This window comes from Malania oleifera, chromosome 8 (assembly GCF_029873635.1).
Source record: "Malania oleifera isolate guangnan ecotype guangnan chromosome 8, ASM2987363v1, whole genome shotgun sequence".
NCBI lineage: Eukaryota > Viridiplantae > Streptophyta > Magnoliopsida > Santalales > Ximeniaceae > Malania > Malania oleifera.
This window is the reverse complement of record NC_080424.1, coordinates 16356303-16375065: the sequence shown is the minus strand read 5'-3', so window position 1 is coordinate 16375065 and position 18763 is coordinate 16356303. Positions and strand designations below refer to the sequence as shown.

General features: G+C 36.0%; 1 protein-coding gene across 3 annotated transcripts in view; it reads right to left on the bottom strand.

The window, feature by feature from the left end:
* Positions 1-18763, bottom strand: part of LOC131161551 (polypyrimidine tract-binding protein homolog 3) — a 42907-nt gene that overhangs the window by 15631 nt on the left and 8513 nt on the right. For all 3 annotated transcript variants that reach the window (XM_058117383.1, XM_058117385.1, XM_058117384.1), the window contains exon 3: positions 321-392. In XM_058117383.1, coding sequence (XP_057973366.1) covers positions 321-392 — 72 coding nt within the window. The remainder of the gene's footprint in view (positions 1-320; positions 393-18763) is intronic.

Sequence of the window (18763 nt, the reverse complement as noted above, 5' to 3'; positions counted from 1 at the left end):
GCAGTGTGACATATTCTTGTCCTTATATATCTTTATAATTATCATTATATAAAGGGGACAAGCCTGGAGTTTAGAAAATTCTTCAGGACTACCAGCTGCTGCTTCTCCCTCTAACCTCTTCGTCCCTCTTCTTCTCTTCCTGTTCTCTTTCTATAAGTGTTGTATTTTTTTCAATAAATATTCAATTTATGTCAGATTTGCAACAGCTTAAAATTACTAATCCAATTTGAGTACTATACTAAATAATGGACAAACATCAATGGAAAATGATATAGTAACACCACCAGTTCAATTTAACTCTCAAGTATTAAGACAAATACCTGGTTCTTTGCACGAAGCATCACAAGCTTAGAAATGACTCCAAATGGCTGGAATAGCTGAAACAGATCATTCTGGAAAATAAATGGAGTATATATTAGAAGATGCATGCATAGCTAGTAGAGTTCAGACAAGATATTGTGCAATCCAAAGAGAGAAACAGAGAGCTTGTGTGTGTGCACATGTTTTGAGTAGAATAACACTAACTACAATACATGAGAAGCTTCTTCAATTCTTTAGTTATACTATGCATTTATTTGCAGTCAATAAAGCTGCATCACACACGCTAATTTGACATTGGACGTTCCAGCTCCAACAAGAGATGCACATGTTTTTCATTATTGGAGGTAAGTATAATCATCCGCAATGAAACAACTCATGTAACCCTTTGAGTGAATAGAATGGCACTAACTACAATGTATAAGAAATTTTCTTTGATTTTCTAGCCACAGCTGTCGCTTATTTGCAGTCATGAAAAGCTCCATTTACCCAATGACTTAATGTCCGAAGTTCTAATTTTGATTCGGACGGGAAATGAAATGTTTCTGATCATAGGAAGCATTGCTATCAACAAGTAAACTAAAACATATACATTAGCATAATGACTTTTGTTTAATTCGAAAGATTGAAGAGCACAAGAGAAGGACATGATGTTTCCCACAATGAACAAAATAAAGGAAGATAACTAAAAAAAACTGCAAATGTAGCAAAGCCCTTCAGTTTTGTTGCACATCAGACACACTCTCTCCACTAAACAACCCAAAACCAGAACTAAAATGAAGCCAAAAATACCACAAACCAAGTCAAAAGCACAACCAAAGCCCCACTTTAGACAAATACACCACATCACAGAAAAAGTAGCACGTCTCTAAAATGCTTTCCTCTCCTTGCCACAAAGAAAGCCTTTAAACTTCTGAAGAAATGAACTTTATGATGAAGGATGCAACCAATGTTCTCCAAAAATGCTAAAATGCCGGCTCAAAATGTTCTAGGAGAAAGAATAATTAAGCTAAAACAACTGTGCACTCAACCCACCATTTTAGAAACAAAGAATACACACATCTAGAAACAAAGTTAGAACCCATTTTTAGTTTCATGAAGGAATGTCCCTATTTTTTTAAATAACGGAGAATTTCATTGAAGCATGACCAGAGAAAATCAGAGTGAGGATAAGCATCCTCAAAAAAATAAAAAGAAAGAGAAAACAACAAGAATTACAACAGGCTGCCTTCCAATCCAGACAGTGAATGACACTCAAAAAACCTAAAAGAATGAGCCAAAAAGAAACAAGGAAAGTAACTTTCTTCCAAAGAAAATTCAAAGAAGTCTTTCGACCTTCAAAAATTCTAGAATTCCTTTCAAGTCTGAGTTTTCACAATGCAGCAAGTAGCAACTGCACAATTCCAAAAACTTCTTCTTCTATCCTTTTCAAAACCCCAAAAGTTCACCACTATAAAATTGTGAACAATATGTAAGCAGAGCCACCTCACCAAAGCAGGAAAACTTGTTCACAAAAACCTCACTACCCCACAATGAAGAAATAAATGATAATTAGTCTCATTTTCCTCATGATCCATCACACAAACATATGGCCTGAGAGCCATATAAGGCCTCCCAGTCTGAAGCAAGTCATTAGTATTAACCTTGTTGAGAACCAAAGTCCAAATGAAAGCTTGAATCTTAAAAGAACTTGTGCCTTCCACACTGCTTTGTCCAAACGGAAAGGGCTAGGATTTAGTGATTTTGTTAAGATGAACGAAAAAAGATTTTGGAGAAAAGAACCCAAAAAATACTCAATTCAAAGCTTAGCATTCCCCCTCAAATTAGAATTAAAAGAATTAAGAACATTCAATAAGCACTTCAGCTGATCAACCTCACTTCTATTGAGGCTCTTAAAAAGGTGGAAATCCCATGAAACAGAGTCCCTTTAGAAGAATAGAAAACTGAAATTGGAGCATTATGAATGGAAGGAAGTACAAACACAGCACCAAAAATTCCAACAAGGTCTCACCCACCCAAATATCCTCTCAAAAATGAACTTGAGCACCACTACCCGCTGAAAAGACAAATCCAGGGAAAGGTATTAACAAGATGCCTGGGAAGACACTCACATTAGGGGAAAATAAAAGCCCATAAATCCACTTCCCCAGCATCCCATCCATTCCTATGAATTGGCCGCTCTTAATTACTTTGTGCCATAAGGAGTACTCTTAAGGGTTAAGACTGCAAGCACATCTCTTTAATAGGTAAAATGGTTACGGAGGTTCCCTTAGAGTCTAACTCCTTATGGTACAAGGTAAATTAAGAGCAAATATGGCATTCATAGGAAAGGATGGGGATAACAGGAGCTGAATGTATGCACTTTACTTTTCACTTCTTCTCTGATTTATTTTTACTTTAAGTTCCAATTAACCTTTTTGTTTTGACATTCAATGACTGCTCCACTTTTTCAATTATTCTTGAATTTTATACATTTATTCTCCTCATTCCAATTTTTTTTCTCTTCTAGTAGCAGAAAGATAGACTAGTTAAATGAACCAAGGAGGGAATGTATATTTAAGTTAATCCCTTTCATATTTTTGACATTATTCCCACCTTTCTTTTTAGGAAAGTAAACTATGAACATAATTGCCCTCAACATTTATGGTGCTTAAACTTCCATACATTTTTAATGAGCATTTTTCAGCATGCAGTATATTTTAGGTATTAGATAGAAAAGGGTATTACACATTTAGTGTTGATTCCTTGCTCACACGTTCCTTTTTATTTACTAGTTGTTTTTTTTTTTTTATCATAGAAACCATTTAATGAGTGTAAACCGAATAGAACAAGAGATAAAAAAACAAATGTTCCTCAAAATGCTAAAAATTGTGCTCATTCAGAGGACCTTTACTAGCCAGTTCCAACATTTAAAATGTAAAACAGTATATTCAAGAGAATGTTAAAATTACATTGATCTTGCAAAAATTCTTACTAAATATAATTTTTTTATATTAAAAGAGAGAGAGAGAGAGAAAGGAGTTACAAGTCAAAGAACCAGAAGTCCTCACAAAAAGAAAACAAAACAGAAAAGAACAAAGCTAGAAACTTTAACTCTAGACTTTCTCCATCATAATTAATTGACCACTTCAAATTAGCTAGCTCCCGCAGAGCTTCATTCACCTTAGTCTTGCCTCCATCCTAATGAACAACCTGCCCTGCTGGATCAGACAACTGTAGTCCCATCTGAACCACCATTTTTGAGCTTCAAAATATTTTTCATTTATTCTCTACCAATGAAATAAGGGTAGGCAAAATACCATCCATAATCTGAACCAATGTTTTAAAATACCTAAGCATAAGACAAGGTGTTTTACCCATAAGCAAGATCTTAAATTTTGATTTCGACTCAAATTTCGAAGCTCCAAAAGTATGCAAATTTCAACAGAAATTTCGATGTCAAATTTGATTTCCATTTGAAAAAACAATGGAAATTATTAGTAAAGCATGGAATTCTTTTATAAAGCTTTAGAAATGATTAATAGACATAGCAATGCAAGTTTTAGGACTAATATATTACAAGTAAATACATCTATGCTGTGTATGAGGTGGAGAAGTTGTAATATAATGTGCATCAAACATATTTGTAAGATAATGTTCATTAAACATATTTAGTGAATTAGTTAATACAAATGAAATTCATAAATCATTTAAATATTATTTATTATACAAATAATGATAATGTAGACATGAATGGTTAAATAAAATGCTGTTGTAAATTTACTTTTTCATAAATTTCAAAAGCACTTGTAATAATCTTTTGTTTCGATAAAAATAAATTAAGAGAGAAATTTCACTTTACTCCTAAATCTCTTTTTTGCTTTTCGGGGAAATTTCATTGCGTAGTTCAAATTTCGACAAGTTTCGCTAAAATTTCAAGATTTCGATAAATTTCAGATGATTCATTGAAATTTCGATATAAATTATGCAAGACGGAAATCGACTGCCATTTCAATTTCAAGGGTGACGGAAACCAGAAATTTCAACAATTTCGTGGAAATTTAAGACCATGCCCATAAGAGGTGAGGCATAAGCCTTTCTAGGGTATTATCATTTAGGAAACTAGTGTTTGGGCTTAATTAGGCTTCTTAATAAGTTTCCTTATCTTCCAAGCATTGTATGCCTATAAATTAGGATTTTATATTTATACCTTCTAGATTCTAGGCTATTATCATTTAGGAGACTAGTACTTTGGCTTAATTAGGTTTCTCAATTAGTTTCCTTATCTTCCCAGCATTGTGAGCCTATAAAAAAGGCCCAAAGTATTAGTTTTTGTTGTTACGGGAATTGAGAATTGAAGTTGTTGACCTTGTTCCAGCATCAAGAGGTATCAATCAAAAACTCTCAATTGCCAAGCATCAATAGAAACAGTAGCAATCCAACAATCTTTGACAACGTGAAGGGGCGTAGCTGATCTCTTGAAAGCTCTCCCGTTTCTTTCCCTCCAAACCAGCCAAAAAATGATGAGAAATAGGGAAAAAGCTTTTCTTGTTTGTGCAGATAACTCTCCAAGCCCATAACACCCCCTCCACTTTTCTGGCAGTAACACACTGCTGCCTAATAAAGCAAATGGCCAAGTTCCAAAAAATTCTAATCCAGGAGCAATGCAAGAGGATGTACACAACTAACTCAGCATAATCCAAACATAAGTAGCACCTATTAAAAAGAGGCAAGCCCCATTTCTCAAAGTTGTCAATGGTAAGAATCCTTTCAAGAGTTGCTTCCCATGTGAAGAAAGCAACCATCAGGGGGCTAGAGTTCCACATGGGCCCTGGACAAAATAAAAATTTGCTGGGCAGATCCTACTATAAATTGCTGCTGTGTCTTCCAGAGAGGTGAGATATTTATAGTAGGATCTGCCCAGCAAATTTTTATTTTGTCCAGGGTCCATTTGGGCTCATTGGTAGTGCTCCAGCACTGGATTTTATAAAGGCTACAATAAAATTCTGAAAGGTTGTCAATTTCCCAATCAAAGGCATTCCTAACCAAGGGGGAATGTTCCAGGACGTCCCATAATAAGTGAGCTCGAGGTGCTTGCTAATGAGGGCTTCTTTCTCACAGGGATATTTGTGCTAAGTGGAGACTTGCCACACCTCGTATCATTCCAAAACAAAACATTCTTCCCATTTCCCAGTTGAAAATAAATGAGAGAAAATAAGTTATCCCATCCTCTCATATGAATTTCCATACACCAATACCATAAGCTCCGCTCACCTCTTCGAGGCTCAACCTTTGTGGCGTAGCCCATATTTAGAGACAATGATTTCCCCCTTAGAAATAATAGTATAATACTTCTCCTTGATTAATCACTAGATCCATTTCCCAGGGAGGGCCTTATTGAAAGTATGAAGAGATATTTCCTGACCCTCGTTTTTGTATAGGCTGTTTAACCAACCCCCATATAGCTAGATGATATTTAAATTCCTCACTCATGCTTCCCCAAAGGAATCTCCTTTGAATGCCTTCAAACCCCTTAGCAACTAAGCTTGGGATAGGGAAGGGAGACAAAGTTTACCGGGAGGCTTGATAAGGTGCTCTTGACGAGGGTGGGCCTCCAACTTTTTGAAATGTGATTCCTCTTCCAACAAGCGAATTTCCCCTCTCAAATTTTCCATATACAGTCTCAAACTACCATATCTATAAACTTGGCACCCCGAGGAAAATTGAGGTAAGTAATAGGAAAAGCACCCATCTTACGCCCTAACAGACCTGCAAAGAAAGGCTCACCATCACTCATCCCCAATACAACATTTTCACTTTTACCAAAGTTCACCTTCAAGCCTGATATAACTTCAAACCAAAGGAGAATGCACCTGAGGCTGAGGATTTTCTGCAATCTTCACAAAAATACGACGGTATCATCTGCAGAAAAGAAGTGAGACTTCCGTTTTCCTACTGTTCTTTCTGATACCAAGCCTTTTGAGAAGGCCTCCTTCAATAGCTTTATTAATCAACAGGCTCAATGCTTCCATAACTATGATTTAAAATAAGGGGGAGATGCCACCTCGGTATGAGAGAAAAAAGTCCAAAGGCAGACATTAATGAGCACAGAAAAGGAAAGGGTAGAATAACATTGATCGATCCAGCTACACCAAAGTTCCTCAAAGCCCATTCTGTTGAGAATATGGAGAAAATTCCAATCCACATGATCAAACACCTTCTCCATGTCCAGCTTGTCAACCACTCCTCTTTTCCTCTCCTTATTGTAGGAAACCAGAGCTTCATTCGTGATCATGGATGTGAAATTGATCTGGCAGCTAAAAAGCCATCTTGTTGCTACCCAATAACTTCCAAACTTGCTATTTTTAAGCCCCACAGTGAGGACTTCGGAAAGCAACTTATAAATGACACCCACCAAGATTATTAGGCAAAAATCTTTGATGTTGTGATACCAGTCATGAATCTGCCCATCTTGTAAAAATCATTAAAATACAGATTATGTTATCATTAAAACCAAGGGGAAGCCATTAGGTTTGGGCATTCTACCTCCTTTGCAGCCTTAACAGATTGATAAATTTCCTCCTCTTCAAAGGGCCTTCCAAGTCACTGCACTGTGGAAGGGCAAAGGTTGCTGAAATTAATGCCATCAACTGTTGGTATTCATGCCTCAGGCTCTGGTTCAATGTAAAGGTTCTCGTAAAAACCTTAAAAAAAAAATGCCCCTTTTTTTATGTTCTTTTCTTCAACTAGAATCTAAATTCTTGTCAACATGTTAAACTTTCAGTGGGCATTAGCAGTCCGGTTTGGTGGAGTAAACTGGTATTCCTATCCCACTCCTTCAGCCAAAGAGCCCTAGATTTCTGTCTCCGAGCAATTGCTCCCATGTAATGGCATCAGCAAGCTTTTCCTGAGTGGAAGTCTTAGCCTTACTCTCAGCATTAAGGCCCTGTCCATGCTCTTCGTCCTCCAGCTCCTTAATGCCACTGAGGATCACATTCTTTTCCAAGTGTATTGGAAAAAGGCATAATATTTCCACCCTACCAATTTCTCCTCAGCCCCTTTAGTTTCAAGGCGACCACAAAACTTGCCTTCCCCTCAAAATGAAGATCAGACCACCATTGCTTAACCTGTTCATCAAATCTGTCATAATTGACCACATGTTCTCAAACAGGAAAGGAGTTGGCCCTCACTTAATTCTTCTCGTGTCAATAAGTACAATTAAGTGGTCCAATATGGGTCTCGAGAACAAAATTTGAGTAACCTTAGGATCATTTCCAGTTTTTGGAAATTAACGACCTATTGATCCTATAAAATTTGGGCATCTCCGCAGATTTTGACCACACGAAGGGGCCACCAATTAGGGGTAGGTCAAAAAGGCACAAACATTGATGAAATCATGGAACTCTGCTAGTTGTCTCTTAAGGTTCTCCCACTCCTTTCATAGGGAAATAAGAGGCCACATTAAAGTCTCCCCCAATTTCCCAAGGGGCATCCCATTTACCTCTAACTTCCAGCTTCAGGAGCTCATTCCGCAAGACCTGCCTTCACCTAGAACATAAACCCCAGTTGGAATCCAATGGGAATTATCTCCTGCACAGGCAGGAAGCCAAGAAGGCACTTAGAGAGTGATCCATCAGCTCCCCCATATTACCATTCCACAAAATGAGAATGCCTCCTGCATTTCCAACAGCTTCAATACAAATCCACCAGCAATTCTTGCTCCCCCATAAGTTGTTGACAATAAAGTCGTTTGCTGAATCAGATTTCATTTCCAGAGGGCAAACTACATCTCCTCTCCAATCCTTGAAAAAAGACCTGATTAAAGTCCTTTTAGCTTTGTCATTAAGATCCCTCACATTCCACAACACTAATTTCCTCAACATAAGTTCACCTCTGCAACCTGGCTGCTTTCAGCCTCCACCAAATATGAGTTCCCTCCATTCTTATCATGGTTAACTGAGAACTCCAATCTCTTAGTTCCGTGTTTGCATCCTCCTTCTGGCTGCTGTCTGAGGTTTTTAAATGTGACTATTCCTTCCTGTCTTCTTTTCTCTATTTCTTTAAATAAACATATGCACCTATCTTCAAAATCTTTGAAAGATACTCCAATTGTCTTACTAAACAATTTCATTTTGCGAAGAACCCAGTGAGACATCTGCTCCTAGAAAGAAATACTCTCAATCCAGCCTTTCAAGCTCTTCAATACTTGGAGAGGAAGGACTATCCTGCATGTTCTTCATGTCAATAAAAGCACGAAAAAAGAAGCTAGAATTAGCGCTAGGCTCCTTCAAAGACTCCAGGTCAGATTGCCAACAAAATTTCTTGGCTTGCTTGAGATGATTCTGCAGAGGAGCAGGAGTCCCGAAACAAACCTGACCCTTTTTGTCACTGGTTGGGCCTTCATAAGATGAGAGGGGGCAAAGGAGTTGGGCTGCCAAGGATGTCAAGGGACATGGCATGAAACATGAGAGAGTCCATACAGAAAATCTCCTGTAACATTGTTAGAGGGGCCCAAACAGAGGCCTGACCCTAGATCAACAAAGCCAGCAAAAACCTTGAGCCAAAGGGGGCCCAACCAAAAATTTCAAAAAAAAAAAAGGCATCGTTCGAAGCCATCTAACCTTTATGCTCCTTTCAAATGATGCGTGAAAGATAGCATGCCTTCACTCATCTTCTCAACCCTTGCTTTTGACTCCTCTACATAGCCTTACGAGTGAGAATGATGATGCAACCACAATGGGGACAGGGACACTTAATCTCCAAGGGAGTGGACAACAATGCTACTCAACGAGAGGGTGCAACGTTTTTCATTTGGCACGAGTGGATCAAGGATTCCTGCTTTCCCGACAAAGCCTTGGAGTTCGATTCCTAGTTAGAGATCAGTCGTCTTCCCAACTCTGTCACTTTGAAGGAGATTTTGCTCCATCCCTTCAATTTGAACCCCTTCAAAGGCTAAGTATCACCAACCTACCGCATTGATCTCTATTAAGGCAAGGAACTTATCGAATTTGTTCTCCTTGAGTTGGAGTATCAAGGTTTTCTCTTTGCTCCTTGTGCAGTGAAGCCACAAAGAAGTTGAGCCCCTCCTTCCTTCAACTCCAAAAATCTCCCGAGTGGCAAGGAACCATGCGATTTCCGCCACCTCCTAGAGATATTCCACTTTGATATTTGGTGATTTCAAGGACGTCGACATGCTCACCATCAAGCAAAAGGTCAAGAGACCAACTCTCAACAATGACAATCTTCCTTCGCTTGCTCCCGCTTAACTCCCCTTACTCTTATCATTATCTAATCGAATTACTTGTCCTCCATAACTAAACAACCACAAATCCATCTTATCCACCATTTTTTTAGCTTCAATATCCTTTCCATTGATCACGTAGCAATATGGGTAGAGAAAATATCATCCCTATTCTAATCAATAACTTGTTGCTCTTTTTTGCATACAAATAGCATCATACTTGAAAAAAGGAATGCCCTCTAGACCTTTGAGCAAGCCAGTGATGCAAGAAATACCACCAAAGATGAATTTGAAACATACCCATGCTGGTCATGAAACCCATCCAATAATAATCCACAATAATGATCCGCTATCACAAGCAAAATCAACCGTCAAAATCATTCCCATTATGAGAGTTACTACCCCATCTGTTCTTTCCCTTAAGACAACCAACCTCAATTACCTTCTTACCTAATTCAACCTTTTGGTTGTTCGAAGTTTCTACAGTACACAAACTACCATCAATATTCCTTTTTTGAAATAGATTTGATCATCAACAATTCAAATGTATTCCCATCAAGAAGTTTCCTTATTTCAATACCTACTTGCATCACTATTCGATGAGTATAAACCTTATTATGAGCCACCTACCCTCGCGCCAACCAAAAATTTAAAATACATTAAAATTAGAATTTTCTATTCAATTTTATTTTCAAAAAATAAATTCAAAAAGGATGGATGTTTGGCCAAAAGCAATCTTGAATTATTTTTTAAGCTTTTTATGGTTAAGATAACACAGTATGCTTAAATTGAATAAATTCACAAACAATAACCCTAAAATGGGCCAACAACTCATCATTCCATTTGAATAGAATCATACTACATATCAATCATGCATGTACAACCACCATCCTAAAACTTCAAGTGGTAGAACCATTATCCCCTAACCACGCACATTGATGATAGGTACTCCTTGAAGCCATCAACCTAAATGGACATAGTTTGGATAGGAGGAATCAAATTTGACAATAAAATAATAGGAATCAAATTTTAAAAAGTAGTGTCATCTTATCACTTCTAATAAAAATAATAAGAAACCTAAATTTGATAAGAAGCTTGGAAAGACATCCTCAAGACATTCTAGGGCCCAAGGATTAAGTTACAAATTGAGATGGTTCATGAAGGGAAAACCCCTTGGGCATCTTTATTCACCTTCTTAGTTTTCTTTTTGACAAATTAGCATTTTTTAACTCTTTAATGTCAAATAAAATTAACTAAACTAACTCATGAATACCATAATTAAGTCTATACATACAAGGAATAATTAAAACATGACAAATAATAAACATGAAATCATTTACAACATCATACATAAAAAATGAACAAACTAATGAAAAATTTTAAAAAAAAATGAAGCCTAACTAAGAACAGTAATTGAATAAACAAGGCATAAAATCAAATAACCTCATACAATTGGAAGACATATTACATTCATCTAAATTAGAATCAAACTATAATTTCACACGTAATTATAAATTAAATAAGTAATGAATAATATTTAAATAGTAAAAAGTATCCTTAAAAAACTCGAAAGGGTATTGGTCATGGATTTCAACTCAATATGAGGCCCCAAGCTCTTACAATCCCTAACTTCAAAATCACTTGTGAAACAATGGGCCAAAACACCAATACACATATGCACACATATGAGAATCATGCATTCATCATCTAATGAAATCGAAAATATTTAGAAGAATATCATGAGTACCATAAAATAATTGGCATGCACCCACTTAATCAATCATAAACATGCTTCCAAAACATGCCTCTAATGAAAATAATTCAAAGCATATTTTTAATTAAGTACATCTAAATAAAATAAATCCCAATCATTCTTTTCCATTAAACAAAATTAATCCAAAAAATGCTTCTAATAACAACAAAATGACAAATAGAAACCCTAATCATGCTTCTAAGGACAGCAAATCAGAAACTTAATCATGCTTCTAATAGCAATAAATTAGAACCCTAATCATCTTCCAAAATTAAAAGCCCGTGACCATAGGCTAATGACCAACACACTACTTTTTTAAAAAAATTGAAGGACGGGTGAATAATTCTAATGACCAAGAATCAACCTTGGAGTTAAGACATTGAATCCAACCAAAAGAAATTGTGTTTCAAAAATTTAGGCTTAATGATTATAGCATAATGATGAAATGGGCCATGGTCATGCCCTTCACTTCCTTAACATTCAAGAAATTTAGCTATCAATAGAGGAAAAAGAAGCGGTACCAATACTAACATGTGACACAGATATGACAACACCAACATGACAATACAGAAATTTTCCAAAAAAAAAAAAAAGATACAACACAATTACACAACAAGGATATGTAAATTAATTAATTCTAATACATATCTATGTGTGTGTGTGTGTGTATTCATAGGCATGCTGGCATGGTTTTCCTCTCTAGACCAAAATATTGATATAAACAAATTTAAGATGAACCTTAGGCATAATTTATGCACATTCTAGATCAAGATATTCTTATAAAATTATAAACAAATTTAAGATAAACCATAGGCATAAGTTATGCACATTAAGCAAAATAGCTTCATCTAAAATTCTATGTTTGAAGGAAAAAGACCAACACATGAAGGCCTTAACAAGGTGTTTCGTTCATGGTAGGAATCCCATGCCAGAGAATAAGATGCCATTTCTAAGTGAATCCAGATTACAAAACACTAAATGGGAATTTTTTTAGCACAATGGTTTCCATAGCACGCTTGATGCCTACCATGTAGGATTCCAGACATATAGGGTATCAAAGATTCCCAACTCACATTCCCAAGAATTCTCAAAGATCCCTTGAACCAAAACACAAGTAGAAGACAGACACAACATTGACACCAAGCAAAAATCACTCAAATCAAAAAAGAATCAAAAATAAAAAGTGAAATAAAAAAGATAAAAGATAAAAGATAAAAGATAAAGGAAAAAAGAAAAGCAATTGTTGGACAAATCAACGCATCATCTTGTTACACGAAGCAATAAAAAACACTGCATTTACCTTTCTTCACAGGATGGGACTTCATTTTTAGGGCTCCACGAGCTTCTTTCATTCAAAAGAGGATAATTGAAGGCCAATAGTCATAAAGGAAAAAAATAAATAAAATAAAAAAACAACAAACGAAATGCTGCATTTTGGTCCTCACAGTGTGTTCCTAACTTGTCCCAAATGCATCAGTGCATGTGAAGATGTGTCTTATGTCAAAATAAAACTAATTTATTGACATATATGTTGTACATGTTTCAGGCTGCGTAACATGCACATTAGTGTTCAGCATGCATCAGATACAGACATTCGAGGCCTTTTGAACTGTCAATACTTCCTAGGAGGAAACCAAGGAATTTCTTCATCACTATGCATTGGGGACATACTTTTCATCTCAAGTTTACCATGCAATAGTGGAGGTTTCAATCTTTGAAAGAAAAGGAGTGAGCAAAAGCATAAAATGGATTTTCACTATTTGGTCCTACCATACAAAAGGGAGACTATACACTTGATCAATGGCTGACAAACCAGAGATTGAAAATCCTTCAAGTTTAGAACTAGCTTGGTCAACCAACTAGCCAAGTTGAAGAGAAGAGCTACACGTCCGAGAATGGGAAGACTTAAGGAGATGACAAGAAAACGAATGTTGAAACTAAGGACTCTAGGACTGAGATAGAGATGCTAAAGGCTACACTCTGGTCTGTTACAAGAAATATTGAGAAAATTGACATCCAATTTTCTCTTTATGTCCTAAACCTGACCAAATGCTCCATTAAGATGAATTGATGGCTAGCATTCCATTGAGTTGGAACCACCACTGGAAAAAAAAAATGAAGGAACAACTGAAGGCTTTTTATAAGAGGCTCAAGTCTGAAGTTGGAGGTCTGGAGAGAATCAAAATTGGATGGCTATTTATGCAAAGACACTCAAGACGATATGGCGAACTTTAATATTTTAGATTGGTGGAAGTTTAACAGTCTACGGTTTCCTATCCCTTCAAAAATGACTCATGATATTGGCAGAGCCCATCTAAACAGTTACTTTTTGAGTCTGCATTTAGCACCAGAGGATGTGCTCTTGATGTGTCTAGGAGTTCTTTGACTCCTAAAATTGCACATGCCCTCATCTATGCCCCAAGATTGGTTTCAGGATTTATCTACACCAATTAGCATCAAGAAGAGTTTGGGTGACCTTGAAGAACTAGAAAAGGAAAATTTATTAATGCTTACTTGTAAATTATACAATTTCTTATTTGCTAGTTCACGACTGTGTAAGATTACAACTATTACAGGCTCTTATTATTTGTTATTTTTGTTTTTAGAGCTGTCAAATGTTGTGGTGCCAACAAACAATGGTGATTGATCTATGAACTTGGATAAAAGATAGAATGTAGCCAAGGTATTATGATATTTTTTTTCAATTAAATAGGGGAAGACAAACATAATCTCATGCTCAAGTTTTGTGAAGTAACATGGTAATATAGCACGAGTATAGGCTGCATCACTGCACAAGTACTGTTTGCAAAACACAGTGCTGAACAACCATCTATTACCAAATCAATCACATGAGCTATTGATCTATTAGCAGAGCACACATGACGCATCCCATTCATGTTTATTGAGTAGGCTAAAAACATCAGCGGCTTTATCGTGGGTTTGGCCCTAACCAATACAAGCATTAGACTGAAACAGAGGAAGCAATTATATTAAAAAAACAGAAGTCTGTCACATATACTACATGATACTAAGATATTAAGAAGAAATGCAGAGCCTTCAAGAGGGTATATACCTATAAGCCCTTAACCAATTAATATTTTATTTCAAATTCTATGAAGAAACTCAAATTTGTAAAACTAAGACAGATTGCCAGAAAACAAAAAGGGTTTGATGCTGGCTGTGAGAACATTTAGGGATACTTATCAAAGTTTCACATGGATCTTCTGCTGACTAACTGCAGAACAGAACCATTGGTTTGCGCATTAATACCATAGCGAAAAGTTAATGCCTAGGCAATATTCTTTGAGCATAATACCACTTTATTTTTTTGGCTTCTTTGAGCAATTTCATAGGACCTGTTGATTGCTTGATGCTTCTCCTTTTCTTTCTTCAATTCATTCTTCTTTTTCAATTCATGTTATATTTTTTCAGGCTGTTATTTTGATAATATTTGAATGAAGTTCTCTCCTTTTTTCCCTGCAAGTAATGACCAAGTCATTTAAACAAATAGCAGGGATAACAAGTGATTGGACTGCAGGGGCAGTTGCCATCCAGTTTCTATTATTTTCAGGCTGCTGTTATTTCTCAAAAAGAGAAACATTTCCCCTTGTCTTGCACTTCTAAAAATTTTGGATGGCTTTATTTTCTTTAGTCTGTTGATACTTATATTGGAACTCAGGTTAATTAGATCTGTTCTGTGGTTTGAATTCTGGGTGTCAACCCCCACAGTGCTTGTTTGCTTTCCTGATGGAAATTGAAATTTTAATTTTATAGACTGACAGTAATGCATGTTGTTCTTGTAAAGTTGTTTTTTAAGGCCACTGCTGATGGAAATTGTAAATATTAGTTGGACTGATGGTTGAATGCTGGGTATCAAAGCCCATATATTTCATTGTTGTAACTTGTAACCATTGTTTAAAAATATCAGAAATAGAGGATTTGGGGAGACGGGGCCACCTCATGATGATTTTTTTTAATAATTCTATAAGAAACATTTGAGGCATGTGATCAATTTTAGGTTTTATTCATTGCCCCTTATAGCATATTATCTTTTTAATTTTAGGTTTCTTTTTTTCTCACTATAAGTATGCCTACTGCCTGCCTAATGGATTCACTTTATCAAATTCACCAATTTAAACTAAATAACAATCTCAATCCATCTGGTTCACTGAACAAGGAATAATTCTGTTGATTCATCAAAGGGTATTGCTGACCAAAAAAATTCAGTTAATTTGAAATCATAACCAATTTACCCGAACCAACCAGTTGCTTACTCCTAGTTCTACCTTTTCTTTTCATTTTTTTTTTTTTTTTTTTGGTGAGGATGGAGGGGATTGCACATCATTCTCTGTGTCTTGAGAGTAACAAGTGCTGACTGTACTGCTATTATCAAATCGGGCATAGTGGAGCTTCTAGCCTCTTCATCCTTCTATCCTTGGATTACTGATTTTGTTTCATAGGCAAACATATTTATTTCAGTCCTTGAAACCTAGTACCCAATAGTTTCATTGGCTGACACGTCAGTTACTCCTGTTTTACTCATGTTTCTGGTTGTGGGGTCAATCTCTTCATTCCATTTACTCCCCTCTCACCTGAATTGTATGTTACCCAATTTTCCTTGAATTTGTTATCATTCATCCATTTGACAAAATCTCTTAACAATAGGAGAAATTCAATAATTTGAACAATATTTGATTGACTTAACTCTACTTGGTGTAAAGTGAAACTTTAGTTTTATCCTGCAAATCTGGAAAGGTTCCAATTGGCCTAGATATTTTAATGATTGTGAGAATATTGAAGTAACACAAAATATGTGTGTGTAAACGTGTATGCTTCAATATTTTGAGCCCTTATCTTGTTCGAATAAGAAAACACCCGTGCATATAGAATCAATTCTGTACTTAGATCTTGATCAATTATGTTCTGTCTTGAGATTTCTCAATGTAAACCACCATTATGTACAACAAACCAAGCCTTAAGTCCCACTAGGTGGGGGTAGGCTACATGAATCATTTTCCGCCAATTTATGCAATCATGGGCAATTTCCTTCAACAAATTCAAGGCTATTAATCGTTGCTATCTCATTCCAAGTCATTTTAGGTCTACCCCTACCCATTGGACTGCCCCTCACAGTAATTAACTCACTCTTCCTCACTAGCATTTGTGAGAGGTTATTTCTTGTAAAGAAGGACTCGAGTTCTTAGTGATCTAAAATATCAATTATATTTGGTTGTCTGATTCTTGTCGTCAGGTGAACGAACAGAATTGAGTACAAGAAGTTTTTGCAAGCAAAGTTTTGTGTTAGGGCTTTCATATGAGGGTGTTATTCCTGTGGTTTATGGAGAACCATTGTGAAGAAAATCGAGATTGGCGAAAATCTCAGCATGAAGACCCCAGCTCTGGAGCCAAACCGCTAGAAACAGTTCTCTCCCTCCTTCCTCCGCCTTTCATTTTCCTCATTATTTATATTGTGCTTGTTAGTGTGATTAATTTTTTGCATAAATTAATTTAGAAAATAAAATTCAATATTGTCCAATTTGCCCCCATCTACAATTGCTACTTAGGCCAACAGACATAAACACATACATGCCTCAAAAATTAGGTGAGCACCCAGCTTACAACCTAATGCACCCTATTTATTTTTTTTAACAGCACCTGACGCACCCTATCCATGTGAGATAATTAATGATTTAGTATTCCAACTGTTTACAAGTATATTAGGACTTATTTAATATTCATTCTTTTTCAGAGTTGTGTAGGATTTGGGGGCCAGAATGATGGTCTTCACATGTTAACATGTAGGCAGGATTAGACTGAGGGAGAGGAAAGCAATGGTAGGTTAATTTACATTAGCGCTCCTTCATTATCCAAGGAAAAAATGTAGGGAAGGATTTTCTTTGTCACGTCTCTATGAGTTTCTAGAGTGTCAAAAGCATATAAATAGAAAATCCAAAGGAAAACCACTAGGGGTACTAAGACATAAAGAGAATATTGAGCTCACTGCAAAAACTTGGCCTTCTATCCATCTCCCCACAACCTTCTATCTCCTCTTGACTTGTCACTATGAGGCTTAGAAGCTACTTCACCTCTCTCTTCTTATCTTCTCATCTTCTTCTTATTCCACTATTTCTCAATATTAGAGTAAAAGACAGCAGAAAATAATACTGGAGAACCTTATTGATAAGGGGGCAATGGGCAGCCAATCAAAGTTCATAAAAGAAGCAAAACCCTTGATTCAAAAACCCACATCATATTTGGCGTTGCCAAAATGACTTGGGACAAATTGGGAGGTCTTCTAGTACATTATAGAATTATTGCAAACTATTCTTATATTTATAATAATAAATCATTATAATAATGAAAATGGAAAACAATATAAAATGGAAGTAATATTATTATGTTATAATAATATTTTTTTCCTTTGATAAAAAAGAGATTTTTTAACAAAGAATTACATTAGATGAGGAGAAAATATACACTGAAAACAGAAAAAAGGTAAAATAAAACAAAGAGAATAAGAAATCCTCCTTTTACAAGAAGAAAACAGCTACAAGATCACAGAAAAATAGATAACAACTCAATGAAGCAAAGGCAACCAATCCACCACTGTATGTCTTCCAAAGAAACATGTTGAAAGAAACCACTTGCTGACACCAACAGTGACACAAAAGAACCACACTAAGCAAATTGTTAGTAGTAGCCACACCTTTGAAAATTCTAGCATTTCTCTCCAACCAAACACATCAAATAATAACCATATCAGTGCACCTCTATAAAGCTTTACCATCCTTGCTAAATCCTATACAGATAATAGTAGAAAAAGGCTTCAATGTGTGGGGACAAACTCAGTTTTCACCAATGATACCAAATAAATTATTCGAAAAGGTCAATGTGAAAGGGCAATGGAGAAACAAATGTGAGCTGTGAGTTGAACGCCTTGCCATAGCCCTCTATCCCTTGTACCTCTAACTTTAATTCAATTTCTACAGTGATCCTCTTACACTTACTTTAACGCTACTATCAATATTCTAAGGTCATTCAACAGCAGGGTAGGCGCTTTTTTTAACACAACAAATTAGTACTACTCAATCATAAAAATAAGAGCACAAAGAGATCATCTTATCATTTATCAATTCAAACATTGAGTCTTTGGTCTTCGAAAGTCATCTCACTACTCAAATGAAGGACACAAATATCAGGTGACAACCTTACTAAGTCCTCACTTTTGAAGCAAGTGCTCGGTATTAATTTTCTCAAGAATTGCCATCCAAATAAAAGCTTTAAAATTTTAGGGAACTTTAAGCAAATTTAGAGAAGAAGTTCCATTATAAATAGCAAGGAGAAAAGAAATACAGAAAAAAAGAACAAGGAGTCCTCGTCAAAAGAAGAGAAAAAGAAAAACCAGCATCATCTTAACAATCTTCATTAACATCCTGAAAACAGCAGCACTAAAAACTATCTGCACTATAAGC